Source organism: Aotus nancymaae, unplaced genomic scaffold (assembly GCF_030222135.1).
Source record: "Aotus nancymaae isolate 86718 unplaced genomic scaffold, 86718_ANA_hifiasm-v0.15.2.pri h1tg000067l, whole genome shotgun sequence".
NCBI lineage: Eukaryota > Metazoa > Chordata > Mammalia > Primates > Aotidae > Aotus > Aotus nancymaae.
In genome coordinates, this window is record NW_026988482.1 from 4,699,333 (window position 1) to 4,714,724 (window position 15,392).

The 15,392-nt window shown below is 44.5% G+C and overlaps 1 protein-coding gene across 7 annotated transcripts in view; it reads right to left on the reverse strand.

Annotated features, from left to right (window-relative positions):
* MCF2L2 (MCF.2 cell line derived transforming sequence-like 2) overlaps positions 1 to 15,392 on the reverse strand; it is a 279,331-nt gene that overhangs the window by 142,213 nt on the left and 121,726 nt on the right. For all 7 annotated transcript variants that reach the window (XM_064366851.1, XM_064366850.1, XM_064366853.1 and 4 more), the window contains 4 exons: positions 13,015 to 13,206; positions 9,894 to 10,085; positions 8,229 to 8,406; positions 2,416 to 2,516 (listed from right to left, as the gene is read on the reverse strand). In XM_064366851.1, the coding sequence (XP_064222921.1) occupies positions 2,416 to 2,516; positions 8,229 to 8,406; positions 9,894 to 10,085; positions 13,015 to 13,206 (663 nt within the window). The remainder of the gene's footprint in view (positions 1 to 2,415; positions 2,517 to 8,228; positions 8,407 to 9,893; positions 10,086 to 13,014; positions 13,207 to 15,392) is intronic.

Consider the following 15,392-nt stretch of genomic DNA (forward strand, 5'->3'; position numbering starts at 1 on the left):
GTCATCTATCCTGGACAGTGGCCACTAAACACAAGCTGCAGTGATGACTGTTGATGCTACTCAATTGACTTGTCCCCCTCTTAATAATCCATGATCCGCACAGACATGAATCTAAACCTTTTTTTCGAACCTACCATTTCTTACTAGTTTTCTTACATATTTTGGAGTAACACGTTCCCTGGTTATGACACCCAATGTGTGAAACACTAACTGCATTTATTGGTCCTAAATACATTCCTAAGTCTAGGATCTGGGGATTCTGTGCACAAATCCACTGTTTCTGCTCATGTTGTTCATGACTTTATGGATTCTGCTTACGTTTCCCCTCAAAGCCTTGGTCTTTCTAAACAGAAATCTGACCAGCCTCTGCTCCCACTCTGCCTCCTCCACCGCCTTCACTGTTAACACATATGCTGTTGTGGGGAAAGCTTTTCGTTAAACACACAAACAAATCAGCAATAAGGAAGAAAACAGCTGAAGCACAGAAGGACGATTTTAGCCTGGACTTAGCTTGTTGAACAGTAATCATACTATCTGGTGAGTTGTCTAAATACAGAGGGAGACAGCATCTTTACAGGATGGGTTTGGAGTCTGAATTAAACGACTTGGCAAAAGAAGGAAGAACCCAACAGCTTGGTGACCAGGGTTTCTGGGATTCTACTCAACACTTCGCATGCCTACAGGCCTTGATTCTATCCCCACCGCTGCTCCTACACCATCCATTTTTTCCTTTTACAACAAATAAAACAATAGCGCTTGTTTATTATTCACAATTATTGAAATAAATCTCTCTAATTTGGATTCCTCTGTATGAGAACTTCCATATACTTAAATTCCTGTGGCATCTCCATAGTGTGCAGATCATCAATATGTTGTCTGAAGATGGGCAAAGTAGGTCATCGAGACAGGAAGTGAGTTCAAATCACACTGTGAGTTAACAGCAACAGCATATGAGTTCAGGGGCCAAATATGAGCTCTGATGGCTGTGACACAGTCCTCACCTTCAGAGATGGCATTCTCCCAGAAGTCCAGGGTGCAGAAATGGATAGGCTGATGTTCACTTTTCAAGAGGACCACAATGGAACCCTTTTAATAGTACTTAATGGTTCCACAGCTTCCTGGGTGGTAAATCAGGTGAATCTATTTTTAAAAGTTGCTATTTACTTTTTTAGGTGGCTGATCAAGACAGTATGAAATTTCATAGTTTCCTAACTTGAGAAAACACGACGATGTGATTCCTCCAACCACGAGGGATTTGCGGACAGCAGTGGCTACGTCCTAATCTGCCCTGAATACAGGATGACTAAACAAATTGGCAGAAGGACGCAGCTTTCTCTCTCTCTAAGAAATGTCTGCTGAGAACTCTCATTCTCACACTGTTTCTACCTCCAAGAAGAAAAGCCTGAAACTTGCTTTCTTCCGGACTCTCTCAAGGTCAGTGGAGTTCCTTCCCTTGGGGTTCTATATTCAGATACTTTGGGGATTGATGATGGATCATAAATGTGGCTGAAGTTCATTTGAGTCCATAGCCTCTGGTTTCAGAACTATTCAGCCAGTTAAATGTTTCATTTTCAGTGAGGCAGGGGAAAGGAAACCCCTTCGAAGGTTGCTATGCAGCAGCATATACTCACAATCAATTCACAATTAATTACACTCCAGCTTCTAAACATATGTTACTTTAAAATTTATAGAGTGCTTAGCAATTTTAAAATTTTCATTTCATGCTCAAAATATTCTCAGGAGGTAGCTGCTGTCATGCCCATTTGCACAAGCAAGAAGCTGAGGCTTAAAGAGGTCATGTCGCTTAAACGCAGATCTCCCTGATTCCAAAGCTTATGCTTTTTTTAAAAAAACTTCTGCTTTGAAATAATTATATTAAGTCACATGAGGTTGCAAAGAAACGGAAGGTCTCATGTGCCCGTTCCCCAACCTCCTCCAATGTTGCATCTAAGAAATCGACATTGGCACAATCCAAAGAGCCTACTCAGAGTTCACCAGTTATTCACACACTTGTGTGTGTGCACACGTGTGTGCAGCTCTATGCAATTTTGTCATGCTCTTTTTATACATGAACCATTCACTGTTCTACCAATTCTAAATATGAAGTCAGATTACAGAAATGAATAAAATGATTTTTCCTTTACTACAACAGTATCTACCAATAATCACATACACGACCAAACAGCTTTCATTTCTAGTTGCCATTAAGAAGAAAAAAAAGGAAGAAAAGAAACAAAACCTGCAAACCCCAGTTCTTAAAAGCATTAGTCTGTGCTATGTGCCTTTATGGGCTCATCTTCTGAGGTGACAATAGGTGCACATTAAGGAAACACGACTTGTTGATTTATTGATAATTATGACAGCAATCTTCTCTCTTGTCAGAAAGTTCTATAAGTAAAATAAAGATAATTTTACCTTGACTTCAAAGTTAGTCTCATGGTCTCCCTTTCCCCAGGAGTTCAACTCTGTCTCGGTATAAGGTTCCTCAGACGTTCTCAGAGGAGGAGCTAGAGGGACTAAGAAAACCTGCCATTAATTTGGTTATCCGACTTACAAATTATAACTCACTTTGTCTGACTTGGACAGTTAGCTGGACCATGTCAACGTGGTTAACTAAAACAAGCCCAGCTGAGCTGCTGCATTGATCTCCTAGGTGGTGGATGAAACTGGAGGTGAAGGAGAGACACAGAAAAGAAACAGAATCCTTGACTGCAGGGACTTGACATTTCAGCAGAAGAGAAAAAAGTCACACCCAGCACCACACGAAACATCAAACTACAACAAATCAGCAAATATAGTAACGTGGTAGTGAAGAGCAGTAGAGTTTCCGTCATTCCCATTTTTAAGGCCCAGCTAAGAGGCTACTTGCAGCCAGGCTTGGTGGCTCACACCTGTAATGCCAGCACTTTGGGAGGCTGAGGCAGGCAGATCACCTGAGGTCTGGAGTTCGAGACCAGCCTGGCCAACATGGTGAAACCCCATCTCTATGAAAAATACAAAAATTAGCTGGGCACAGTGGCACGTGCCTGTAATCCCAGCTACTTGGGAGGCTGAGGCAGGAGAATGGCTTGAACCTGGGAGGCGGAGGTTGCAGTAAGCCAATATCACACCACTGCACTCCAGTCTGGGTGACAGAGCGAGACTCCATCTCAAACAAACAAAAAAAAGGGCACTTTCCTCATGAAGTCTTCCCATGACAAACGTTATGGATTCTCTTATGTACTGCTGCTTTGCATACATCACGTGTACAGCATAATTTTGCACTTGATGTTGTTCTTGGTTCTAGGTACCACATTGTATTGAAGATATTTTCCATTATAAAGGTAATAATTTGTGCTTATTACAGAAAATCTGAAAAACACTAAAATCTTGAAGCATAATCACTTGGTATATTTCCTTACAGTCTTCTTTCAAATGCTCTCCCTCTGTTTACACACATACATGTACACACACAATCATACTATGACTATATTGTAAGGGGATGGCCATGCCTGCCCTAGCCAGAAGTTGTTGCAGCTAATCTGACGGTATCATTGCTGGATTCCATTACTGATGGACCCATGCTTACCAGTGGATGGGAGGACTATGAGTTAGAATCAGTTGGCTGAGTCGGGAAGAGATTGGGCTGTCTTGCCCTTGCTCCTTTCTCTCGGTCACTCTATCTCCCTTCTCCCCTCCCCACGAGGGCCTAGACACCTGGGAAACATCTTTTCTCAAGCTCTATGGACATTTGGTAGTAAAAGTGGGACTTGAAGAGGAGAAGCCCTGGTTAGGCCTCGAGGTCTCTTAACGCACCTTACCAGCTTTGCCAAGCACTGAGGGTGACGGCCACAAGGCTAACAGACAAGCGGTACTTTGAGTTCTTATTTGTCACAGTCACCACGCTTGTATATGCTGTTCCCTTGGGAAACTCACAGGAGACGTGGTTAATCCCAGGATTTGAGGATTTCCAGGTCCCAAGGCCAAAATGCCATTCATCGAATGCCATCAAGATATCACCCTGATTCTTAGCTATGGTAGGCTTGATGGAGGTTGTCCATCTGACCTCCAGAGGCCCCTCCCAACCCTTGCATTCTGTGAGCCAACTGGAAGCAGCTTGGGCTTTCTATGGGTTTTTCATAGATGTTATGTTGAAAATTGTAGAAAAGGTCAAACATGGTAGCTCACACCTGTAATCCCGGCACTTTGGGAGGCCGAGGCAGGTGGATCCCCTGAGGTGAGGAGTTCAAGACCAACCTGGCCAACGTGGTGAAACCCCGTCTCTACCAAAAATACAGAAATTAGCTGGGTATGGTGGTGCGTGCCTATAATTCCAGCTACTTGGGAGACTGAGGCAGCAGAATTGCTTGAACTAGGGAGGTGGAGGTTGCAAGGAGCTGAGATCGAGCCACTGGACTCCTGCCTGGGCAAAAAGAGCAAAATTTCATCTAAAAAAAAGTACATTGCCGCCCCAGGTTATATATATGACCATCAATGCTGCTGTGTCATAACAGACAATCCTTTGGGCTCCTCCCTCTCTGTGGAATCTCTATAAAGTACGTGATTCCAGGCATAGTAACTAGATGTTAGAAATGCATGCACTATGGCCGGTGACGCCAGGACTGAGAAGCGCCTGCCCTTGACACTGTAAGTAGAGTGAAGGAGTGAGGGCAGGGGCACAGACGCCACACGGCCAGTGTTCAAACCTTGCTCTTCCATGCACGAGCCACACATGATTACAGTCAGCTCTGTGCCTTACCCTCTTCATCTGTAAAGTAGGGAAAAATGAGAAATCCCACAGTAAAGGGCTGTTATCAGGCTTGAATGAGTTAATATGTGAAGAATGTAGATCATATACAATGCATAACACATTTTGGCTATTACTATAATACATGGCATTAAAAAGTTTTTTCACATTCCTTATGAACGTCAGAAGTGTTAAAAGTTGTAGCCAAGGCATCCAGCTAACAAGAGTCGGAGCTGACATTCCAGCTCTTAAGTCCCTCCACCCATCTTCTTTCTTTACACTGTGAAATACCATTGCTTATCTTGGCACAGACTCAGTTACTAAGGAATCAGTTAAAAATGTTTGAAAATTCTTTTAGTGACTTGCTGGAGTCCACGCTCAGTAGATACGCGCCAAAAACAAAAGTGCAGGATCGTTCTGCTAAACAAGCTGGTTGTCCGACTTAGGTCACCGACGACCTGTTCAGACTTGACGAAGACCTGTTTATTCTGGGAAGGAGTATTATCTGTTACGAAATCTTGTATTTGAAAAGCTGAGAAACAAATCTGTAATTCCTGCTTTATTTACTTGAAACAAACATGTGCCTTGAAACAATGACTGAGGCCAAGTCACAGACGTGAACATAGTTGAGCTTGAGGAAAGATGAAAGGTCAAGAGAACCAAGCTCTGTTTCCAACCATCTAAGAAGGATGTCTCTGTGTATGTTTGGGTATGTCTATGGTATATGTATGCATGTGTGTTAGAGTGTGTATGTGGATGTGTGTGTGTGTTTGCAGACAAAAGTTCAGGAAAGAAATACACTAAATGTTATCAAGGCTTCATTCTAAGGATTCTAGGATACGTGATGGAAGACAAGGAACTGTAAATTGTACTAAGTGCAGGACTACCAAAACACCCCAGAATTTCCCGATAAGCAAAAAATGAAAGAATATATTGCTAACAGGCCAGGCATGGTGGCTCACAACTATAATTCCAGCTCATAGGGAGGCAGAGGCGGGAGGACAGCTTGAGCCCAGGAGTTCAAAACCTGCCTGGGCAATATAGCAAGACACTGTTGTCCACAAAAAGGAAAAAATAAAGACAAAAAAAATTGTTACTAATAGACTCCCCAACAATAAATACTAATAGAAGCTCTTCATTCTGAAGAGAAATGACACAAGGTATTAACTCAAATCTATAATAAGGAATGAAGAATCCCAGAAATGGTGAATAAGGGGGTATGTACACACACAAACACACACACACACACACGTACACGTATTTCTCTTAATTTGATATATGACTATTTAAAGCAAAAATTACAATGCCATAGTGGGGGTTTAACATATATAGATGTAAGATTTATAATAAGAATAGCACAGAGGATGGATGGGGAGCATACGGAAGTACAACATTGTAAATTTCCCATATTTTGCATACAGTGGTATGAAACTAACTCAACAGATCATGACAAGTTAAGGATGCATATGATAATCCCTAGTCTGGGTGAAAAACAATGCAAAGAGACATGATAACAAGCCAACAGAGGAATTAAAACAAAATACAAAAAAATATTTACTAACCCAAAAGGCAGGAAAGGAGGAAAACAGGAATAAAAAGCACATGAGACATATAGGATGTCAAAACAGGAGCTCGAAATCCAACTATATCAATAATTATGTAGGATATAAACATAAAAATCTCATCACTCCAATTACAGGGCAGAGGTAACAATGTATAAAAAGGTAAGGCCCAACTATATGCTGCCAACAACAAATATACTTTAAATGCAAAGACAGAAGAATGAAAAAAATATATTGTACAAACACTAAGCGTGAGAAAACTGGAATGGCTGTGACAATATCAGACAAAATAGACTTTAAGAGTATTTCTAGAGATAAGGAGGAAAGGAGAGACATTTTGTAATTATAAAAGGGCTAATATATATGAAAGACATAAAAACCATGAATATATATTTGCTTAATGACAGAGCTTCACAATACACAACACAACAAATGACATGCACATTCTGCCCAAGGCCAGTTATTCCAAGAATGTAAAGTTGTTTTAACATTTGAAAACAAATCATTGTAATTTACCATATTAACAAATAAATAAAAACCATATCAGAATCTCCATACATGGACCAAATAAACACTTGAAAAAGTCAATAATCATTTACAATAAAAACTCTCAAAAAAATAGAAATAGAAGAGAATTTCCTCAATCTGATAAAAGACATCTACGAAAAACCTATAGCTAACATCATACTTAAAGGTGAAATGGGAACTCTTTCCCTAATATTGGGAAAAGACGAAGATGTCTGTTCTCAGCATTTCTACTTAACATTGTAGCAGAGGGCCCAGTCATTATATGACAAAAAAAAGTATAAAGATTGAAACAGAAAAAGTAAAAGCATCCCTGTTCACAGATGATAGGATTATACTTCTACATAGAAATCTATTCCTATTCTTAATTATATATGGTAAATTCCATTCATTATAGGGTTAAAAAATTTGAAATGCCTAAGGCCTTTGCACTCAAAACTACTGCATTGTTGAGAGAAATTAAAGATGACCTAAATAACAAGCTCTAACCTATTAATGAACTGGAAAACTGAGTATCTGTAAGATGACAGTTCTCTCCAAATTGGCTCACACAGTCAGTATAATCCCTATCATAATCCCAGCAGAAACTGAAAGGTGATTCTAAAATTCATGGAAAAATGAAAAGGACTTAAAATAGCCAAAACAACGTTGAAAAAGAACAGTGTTGGAACATTACATGACCTGGTCTTAAAGGCTAACTAGTAAGTTATGGTAATCAAGACCCTGTGGGACGAGCGTAAGAACTTACCTATTTTTTAAAATCTTCTCATCCAATTTTACTACTCCATTGCTAATAAAATGTAGGCCTTCTAAAGGTCCTAAATGAGGTCTATTTTATGCTGTTATTACTATGTTGTTATTATTATGAAGCACTTTTATTTTATTTTATTTGCTTTTTGAGACAGAGTCTCACTCTGTTGCCCAGGCTGGATGAAGTGCAGCAGTGCGATCTCGGCTCACTGCAAACTCTGCCTCAGGTTCAAGCAATTCTCCTGCCTCAGCCTCCCAAGTAGCTGGGATTACAGGTGTCCGCCATCACACCGGGCTAATTTTTGTATTTTTAGTAGAGATGGGGCTCCCCGATGTTGACCAGGTTGGTCTCAAACTCCTGACCTCAGGTGATCTGCCCACCTTAGCCTCCTAAAGTGCTGGGATTCAGGCGTGAGCCACTGAGCTTGGCCTACGATGCATTTTTGCTATTCCTTCAGTAGATTGTGTGTTTCTCCCTGCATCCAGGCACTTGGTGTTATTATCTAAGTGTTCATGCCATCCATGTCTGCACTATGCCCTATCTGTCTGTTTTAATAGTGTCTGTTAAAACAGTGACCATTATCCATCATAGACAACAAGTCTCAGTCCTTATGGTGCTGATGAAACACAAAAGCCACAAAGCTGCTTTTCCTGAAATAACGTACCCGAGGTGGGGGGCTGGCTGGTTTTTGATGACACCCATTTTGGTGACGACTCGGGATGTGGGGCCACAGGCTGCACTGGACGAGTCTGTTTGGCTGCCAGTTTCATCAGACTCACTTGCCTCTTGTGAAATATTTCCTGCACATCACCCAGCCTCTGTAGGACTTGCTGGGCTTTGGCCTGCAGTAACGAAAGCAAATCATGATCAAAGTGTCTCTCTGCATACAGCCTAAGGACACAAAGCATTTCCTTTCTCCCACCTTCCCCTACTCCCCACATCCCTGCCTCCCTCAGATGACCCCTCTCTAGGCATCATTATGCAAGACGTGCCCTGCCATGCTTCAGAATTGTGCTTCTAAGGATCAGCCTCTCCTACTTGAGACCCTCAAGGTGCATCCTTTCACTATGACGTCTCCAGTGCCTGGAACACCCTGGCACAGGAGTTCGAGACCAGCCTGGTTAACTCAGTGAAACCCCATCTCTACTAAAAACACAAAATTAATCAAGTGTGGTGGTGGGCACCTGTAATCCCAGGTACTCGGGAGGCTGAGACAGGAGACTAGCTTGAACTCGGGAGGCAGAGGTTGCAGTGAGCTGAGATTGCACCACTGTACTCTAGCCTGGGCGACAGAGCAAGACTCTGTCTAGAAAATAAAAATAAAAATAAACAAACAATTAGAATACAGTACGGTTTGCGTCATGTTAGATAGAGCAAAGGCTCTTGGCCTGAGTCCATGGATGGACTTCAGAGCATTCCCCAGAATGACATCAACAGTTAAGACAGGCTGGACCCTCCCTGTTCCAGCCTGCTCCTCCACGGCATCCTCTCTCCCCTGCCCTCTGCCCAGGAAGCTAACTACAAGAAGCTGCTAAACCAGAGGTGCAGACCAGGTGATGTGGCTCTCAGAGGAAGGTGATCTATGGCCAACCTGCTGTCTTCATGGAAGAATGCGCTTCGCAAACGCAAATCCGATCAACTTATTCCCCTGCTTAAATCCAAACTCTTTCATGTGGCCCACAAAGCCCACCTTGCCTGCCTCTCTCTGACCTCACCCCAAACACACTTCCGTTGCTCTCCAGCTTCCAGCAGCCTGGCCTTTTGGTCTGCACCGTGCCAGGCTCCCTCCAGCCTGGACGCTTTGCACAGGCTGTTCCTCCTGTCTGGAAAGGCTCTCGCATCTTCTTGTTCTCCAGGCTTTAGCTGAAGTGACTCTTCCTGAGAGCCTTCTCTGACCCCAGTCCAGGCCAAGTTCCTCTGTCACATGCCTGACCCTAATCCCTCCTTGACAGCACTTACATCAGCTTGTAACACGTTTTTGTGTGATTATTTTGTTAATGTCAGCCTCTCCCACGAAACTGTAAGCTCAGTGAGGGTTGGAAGCGTGCCTGTTTCTGCTCACGTGGTAGCCTAGCACACAGCACAGCATGCGGTACATCAGGAATGCTCATAAGCACTAACAGAGAAATGACTGATTTAGGCAGACGAAGGGTCAGTGTGCCAGGACGTTCAGGCCAGGAGGCTAAGAGGCCATGGGAGGGCTTCGGAACCGGTCTGCCCACTCGATACCACCTGGTCAGGACACCCTGCGTGTACTTTATCAGGAAGAAGGTACAGTGCCTCCCTCCCCTTCTGTTTCCCAACCACAGAATCAACCCAGAAGCATTACCTTTGCATCGAGGGTGAGTAACAACTCAAACTCGTCATAAAACTCCTTGGGGCTGAGCAGCGGGTCCTCCTTGGCTGTGCCCAGGAATGTCGCAATGTCGTTCAAGGCGATGTCAACCCCCTCTCGAGACTGGCACTTGTCTACAGCTTGGGAAGCCAAGAGGTAGATTCCTGCCTCACACCATTGACTGACCTTTAGGAAAGAAACAGTGCCCTGTGTGCTTAGCCTGACCACAACTCAGAGCCACCATCATTCTCAGCATGTCTGAGCTTGTAAGATGTCTATAAGGATTCTGAGACAATGGGAAATTGTCACGGAACAGCATGAAGTATCAGGGGTCTAACCACAGTAAATTACACTATGAGGTGGACAAGCCCAAACCAATTTACACCTGTTCACTTATCAGGGAAGGCACTTGTTTTTTCTTGTTTTCATTGATGAAACCGTCACAGAGGTGCCTGAGCTCCACGCACCGGGGCCTGATGGCATCTGCTGCATCATGGTGGCTTTTGGTCAGCAAAATGAGTCACACAACATTCTTCTCTCTTCCACTGACAGTAGTTGCTACATCTCCAGGAGGAGACAGCTAAATATATATTTAATTTGAGACAAGGTCTCACTCTGTCACCCAGGCTGGAGTGCAGCAGTGTGATCACGGCTTACTGCAGCCTGGAGAGGTCCATCCCAGCCTCAGGTGATCCTCCCACCTTAGCTTCCCAAGTAGCTGGGGCTGCAGATGCATGCCACCACACCAGGCTAATCTTTCTTTTCTTTTCCTTCCTTCCTTTCTTTCTCTCTCTTTCTTCCTTTTTCTCTCCTTCCTTTTCTCTTTCTTTCTCTCTCTCTTTCTTTCCTTTTCTTTACTTTCTTTCTTTTGACAGGTTTTAGCCATGTTGCCCAGGCTGGTCTCGAACTTTTGGGCTCAAGCAATCCTCCCACCTAGGACTCCCAAAGTGCTGGGATTACAGGTGTAAGGCACTGCACTGCCCAGCCTTATAGCTAAATATCCCTTAGGCTGGTCTAACCACAGAGCAAGGCAATGAATGGCTTTTCGGGTTTACCTGCTATGCCACTTGTCTTGCATCCTAATTGGTTACCAGAATACAAGGTGATTAATGAGACATTAGACTTGGCCCTAACATTTCCTGGGAGAAGGGAGTGTCCCTTTTAACAAAAACACAACTTTCCTCTCTGGATTCCCAGGTGATGCCTATTTGCATTTACTGGTGTTTGTCTTTCCTAAGGAAGCAAGAATGCAAAGCTTTGTAACTCAGCACAGTAATATTCAAAGTTTCTGGATGCTGGGAGGACATCAGATAGGTGATGAACTCTAATTATTCAATTTATAAAAAAGACTCATGTTCGTTGCTCTTTTGAACTCCACTGAGACACTTGAACAGAAAGACAGGGACCCTTATGCCACTTGAAGAGTGATGTGAAAAGAAGCTCCCAGCGCAAGCACATCTGCATTTCATGTGACCCGAAAAGCAATATAACTACCCCGAGAAAAAGATCGAAATGGAACACTTCAAAGCAGTTATCTAAGTGGAAAAGAGTACTATATTTAAAATAAAATAAATACATAACTTACATTTAGTTAAGTTAAATATTTATGACAGGCAATTTAAGATAAATATGATAGGCAACTTAAATGTTTGTCTTATTTCTTTCCTAGATTATTTACAGTGAATATGTACTACATTTAGAATAATAAAAAGTAATAGATTTCAGAATTAATAGCTACCATTACGTAGGGATGTGGGATAGTGGGACATGCATGTGCCCATGAGTAACCTTTTTCTTCCTGTATTTTTGGATTTCCACAATAACATGAACTCATGCATTGATATATGCTGTGAAAACTTTCTCTTTACATATCATGTTTAGATCTGCAAAAAACAATAGGCTGGGGGCTTCTGTAGAGTTACTATAGCTACTTGCTTTCTCTCTCTTTCCCTCTCTCCCTCTCTCCCTCTCTCTCTCTCTCTCTCTCACACACACACACACACACACACCCCAGGCTTATTATCTCTGGAGCAGAGATGGAGTTGGAAAAGCAGCAGCCGATTCCGCAGTGAGCTCAGCACACACGGCTGGCTGCGCACCAGCCCCTTCGGAGCCACTTGCTTCTGGAACAACTGGATTTCATTGACACTAAAATACCTTTTGCCATGGGATGAGGTAAGGAGCCCAGGTGGGTGCCCCCTGCCATGTGAGAGGAGCAGCTGTGGGGATGGAGCATGCTGACTCACTGCCATCAGCCACATGCTGGCTGGGAACAGCTGACGGGGAAGGCTCCAGAAACAGTGCTCCTGCTGACTGGGAACAACCCTAGAGGTCACCTCCAAAGGGCACCAGTGTCTGCACACCCCTGCCCCTGCAAGGCCCCTTGCATTCGGCCTTGCCGTCTATCCTGTGAAGCCTGGGTGTGGCATCTGGCAGGCCTGACTTCAATTCTGCCCTCCCCTGTTTGCACCATGTGTGGTCTTGGGCAGTCACTTATCCCAAGGTTTCCTGGTGTCATCCCTGCACCACCTGCACCAGAATCACCTGGGCACTTTACTAAAATACTAGTTCCTGGACAATATTCCAGACCTACTGACGCTGAGTCTCCAGGGCGGTGCATGAGGGAATCTGCCACATAACAGCTTGCTAGGTGATTCTCGTGCGCTAAACTTCCAGACCCAGCAGAGCATCAACTTCTGCCTCTGCACAATGAGGCCATTAACACCTTCCTCAGAGGGTGTCTTGAGGATTATAAATAGGTGACATAATTAGGTTCCTGACAGGAAGAGAGTAGGTGCTCAATAAATGGTAGGGGTATAAAATGGTCATTATGACTTAAGCTTCTCCAAAGAGAGTCAAAACCCTTGCCTTTCTATGAGGGAAGCTTGGTTCTCTGTACACCTGAAAGGAAATCAACAAGCGTTCCCAAAGAGCCAGGCCAAAACGCATTAAGCCTGGCTCCACACAGACACGGGCTTTAGTTCATGCTAATGGGATGTGGTGGGATGGCCAAAGCACTTTTTACCTTCAATACCTCTACAATCTAGGATCTGCACAGGTTTTCATGCCCCTTGAACTTGAACGTGTCGGCAGTTCTTGGCTGTGCTCTGCTCACCTTGTCCAGCTGTCTGTGCAACTCCAAGGACTTTCCGAAAACATCCCGTTTTTTCTTGTTTTCATTGATGAAACCGTCACAGAGGTGCCTGAGCTCCACGCACCGGGGCCTGATGGCATCTGCTGCATCATGGTGGCTTTGGATGAGCTGGTCCCCAACCAGTGCCAGCAGCTGGGCCTTTTCCAGGGGCTCCTGCAAAGTGAACATCCACAGCCAGGCATCAGAAGTCAGGGCATCGTGAGGCTGACAGCTCCCTGGTACCCTACGCTCCAAGCCTGGAGGGAGGCGGAGGAGATGCTGACTCAGGATGAAGGCTGGAAAACCTCAGAAAGCTCTGAATGGTTCCAGGCCCAGGAAGCTGAGCCTGGCCCAGAGTTGTCCACACTCTCAACAACAGCAGTCATTCATTCAAATACCTGCTGAGTTCTGGGCTAGACACTGAGGATGCAGTGTTAACAAGTCAAACACTGTCAGATTAATGGAGAATTCAAATATTAACTAAATCATACAAATTATTAAATTATTACAATTGCAATAAACTCTAGGGCAGAGAAGCATGGAGTGCCCATCATAAGAGATTCTGAATAGCCCTATTAACTACAGGAACAAGAAGAGGGACTCACACTTGTCTTTGAGGAGAGTTGGGGGTGAGCTGAGGTGGAGACACTGGTGAAAATTGGGTTTGGACAACTCGAAGGTGGTCATGACACTTAAGAAATATGCTTATCTAGGCCAGGCGCGGTGGTTCATGCCTGTAATCCCAGCACTCTGGGAGGCCAAGGTGGGTGGATCACAAGGTCAGGAGTTTGAGACCAGCCTGACCAACATGGTGAAACCCTGTCTCTACTAAAAATACAAAAATTAGCTGGGTGTGGTGGTGGGTGCCTGTAACCCCAGCTACTCGGGAGGCTGAGGCAGGAGAATCACTTGAACATGGAAGGTGGTGATTGCAGTGATCCGAGATCACGCCACTGCACTCCAGCCTGGGTAATAGAGCAAGACTCTGTCAAAAGAAAGAATGAAAGAACAAAAGAATGAAAGGAGGGAGGGAGGGAGGTAGGGAGAGAGGGAGGAAGGAAGGAAGGAAGGAAGGAAGGAAGGAAAAGAAATACACTTGTTTAAACCCCTTCCCAAGGCCTGCAAGGACCCTGTCTACACTGATCCCATCTGCGCTGACCCCGTCTGCGCTGACCCCGTCCACGCTGAACCCATCTGCGCTGATCCCATCCGCGCTGACCCCGTCCGCGCTGACCCCGTCCGCGCTGACCCCGTCCGCGCTGACCCCGTCCGCGCTGATCCCGTCCGCGCTGATCCCGTCTGCGCTGATCCTGTCTGCTCATCACATTTCCTACCTCTTTCTGCATGACACTTCACTCTAACCATGTGCCAAGTTTCCTGTTTTTTAAGCATTCCTTCATTCAACTGTCTCATATTACTGAGAACCTACTATGTGCCAAACACTGTCATAGATGCTGGGGGTTCACTAGTAAAGAAAGTAGGCAAAGATCCCGACCTCATGAAATGAAGCTTACACTTTAATGGAAGACGGAGGCAAAAAACAATTGCATGTGCAGATTATACAGTATCTTAGACAGCGAGAGTATATGGAGAAAGATTAGACAGTGGGAGGGCAGGGAGTGCTGGAGCTAGTGTTTTAAGTTGGATTGTGAGAGAAGGTCTCCCTGAGAAGGAGCTACTCAAGCTGTGCAGAAAAGACTTCTCACAGAAAGCCTGAGAGTAGGCCAGGCGCAGTGGCTGGCCTGTAATCCCGGCACTTTGGGAGGCTGAGGCGGGTGGATTGCCTGAGCTCTGGAGTTCGAGACCAGTCTGGGCAACATGGTGAAACCCCATCTCTACTAAAACACAAAAAATTAGCCAGGTGTGGCAGCATGTGCCTGTAGTCCCAGCTACTCTGGAAGCTGAGGCAGGTGGAGGTTGCAGCGAGCTGAGATTGTGCCACTCCAGCCTGGGTGACAGAGCAAGATGCTATCTCCAAAAAAAAAAAAAAAAAGGAAAAACAAAAAGAAAAGAAAGCCTGAGACTACCAGCCTTAGAAAGAGTTGATTGCAAGATTGGCCCTTTCTTGGCATCTAGGACCTTAGATTTTGGGAAGGTTCCCTCCCATTTCCTGATATGAATAGTTCACGATGCTTGAACTGTTTGTGCCAACAGTATGGTTTATGGTGATGACCTGTTTTCCTTCTGGGAGTCTGGAAACTTGGTACTTGCCAGACAGAAGTTGCCCACATGACCAGCCACCAGTAAAAGCTCTGGGCATTGAGTCTGTCATGAGTTTCCCTGGCAGACAACATTTCACACGTGTTGTCACAACCCGCAGATGGGGGGCAGGAAGTATGTCCTGTGTGACTCCCACAGGA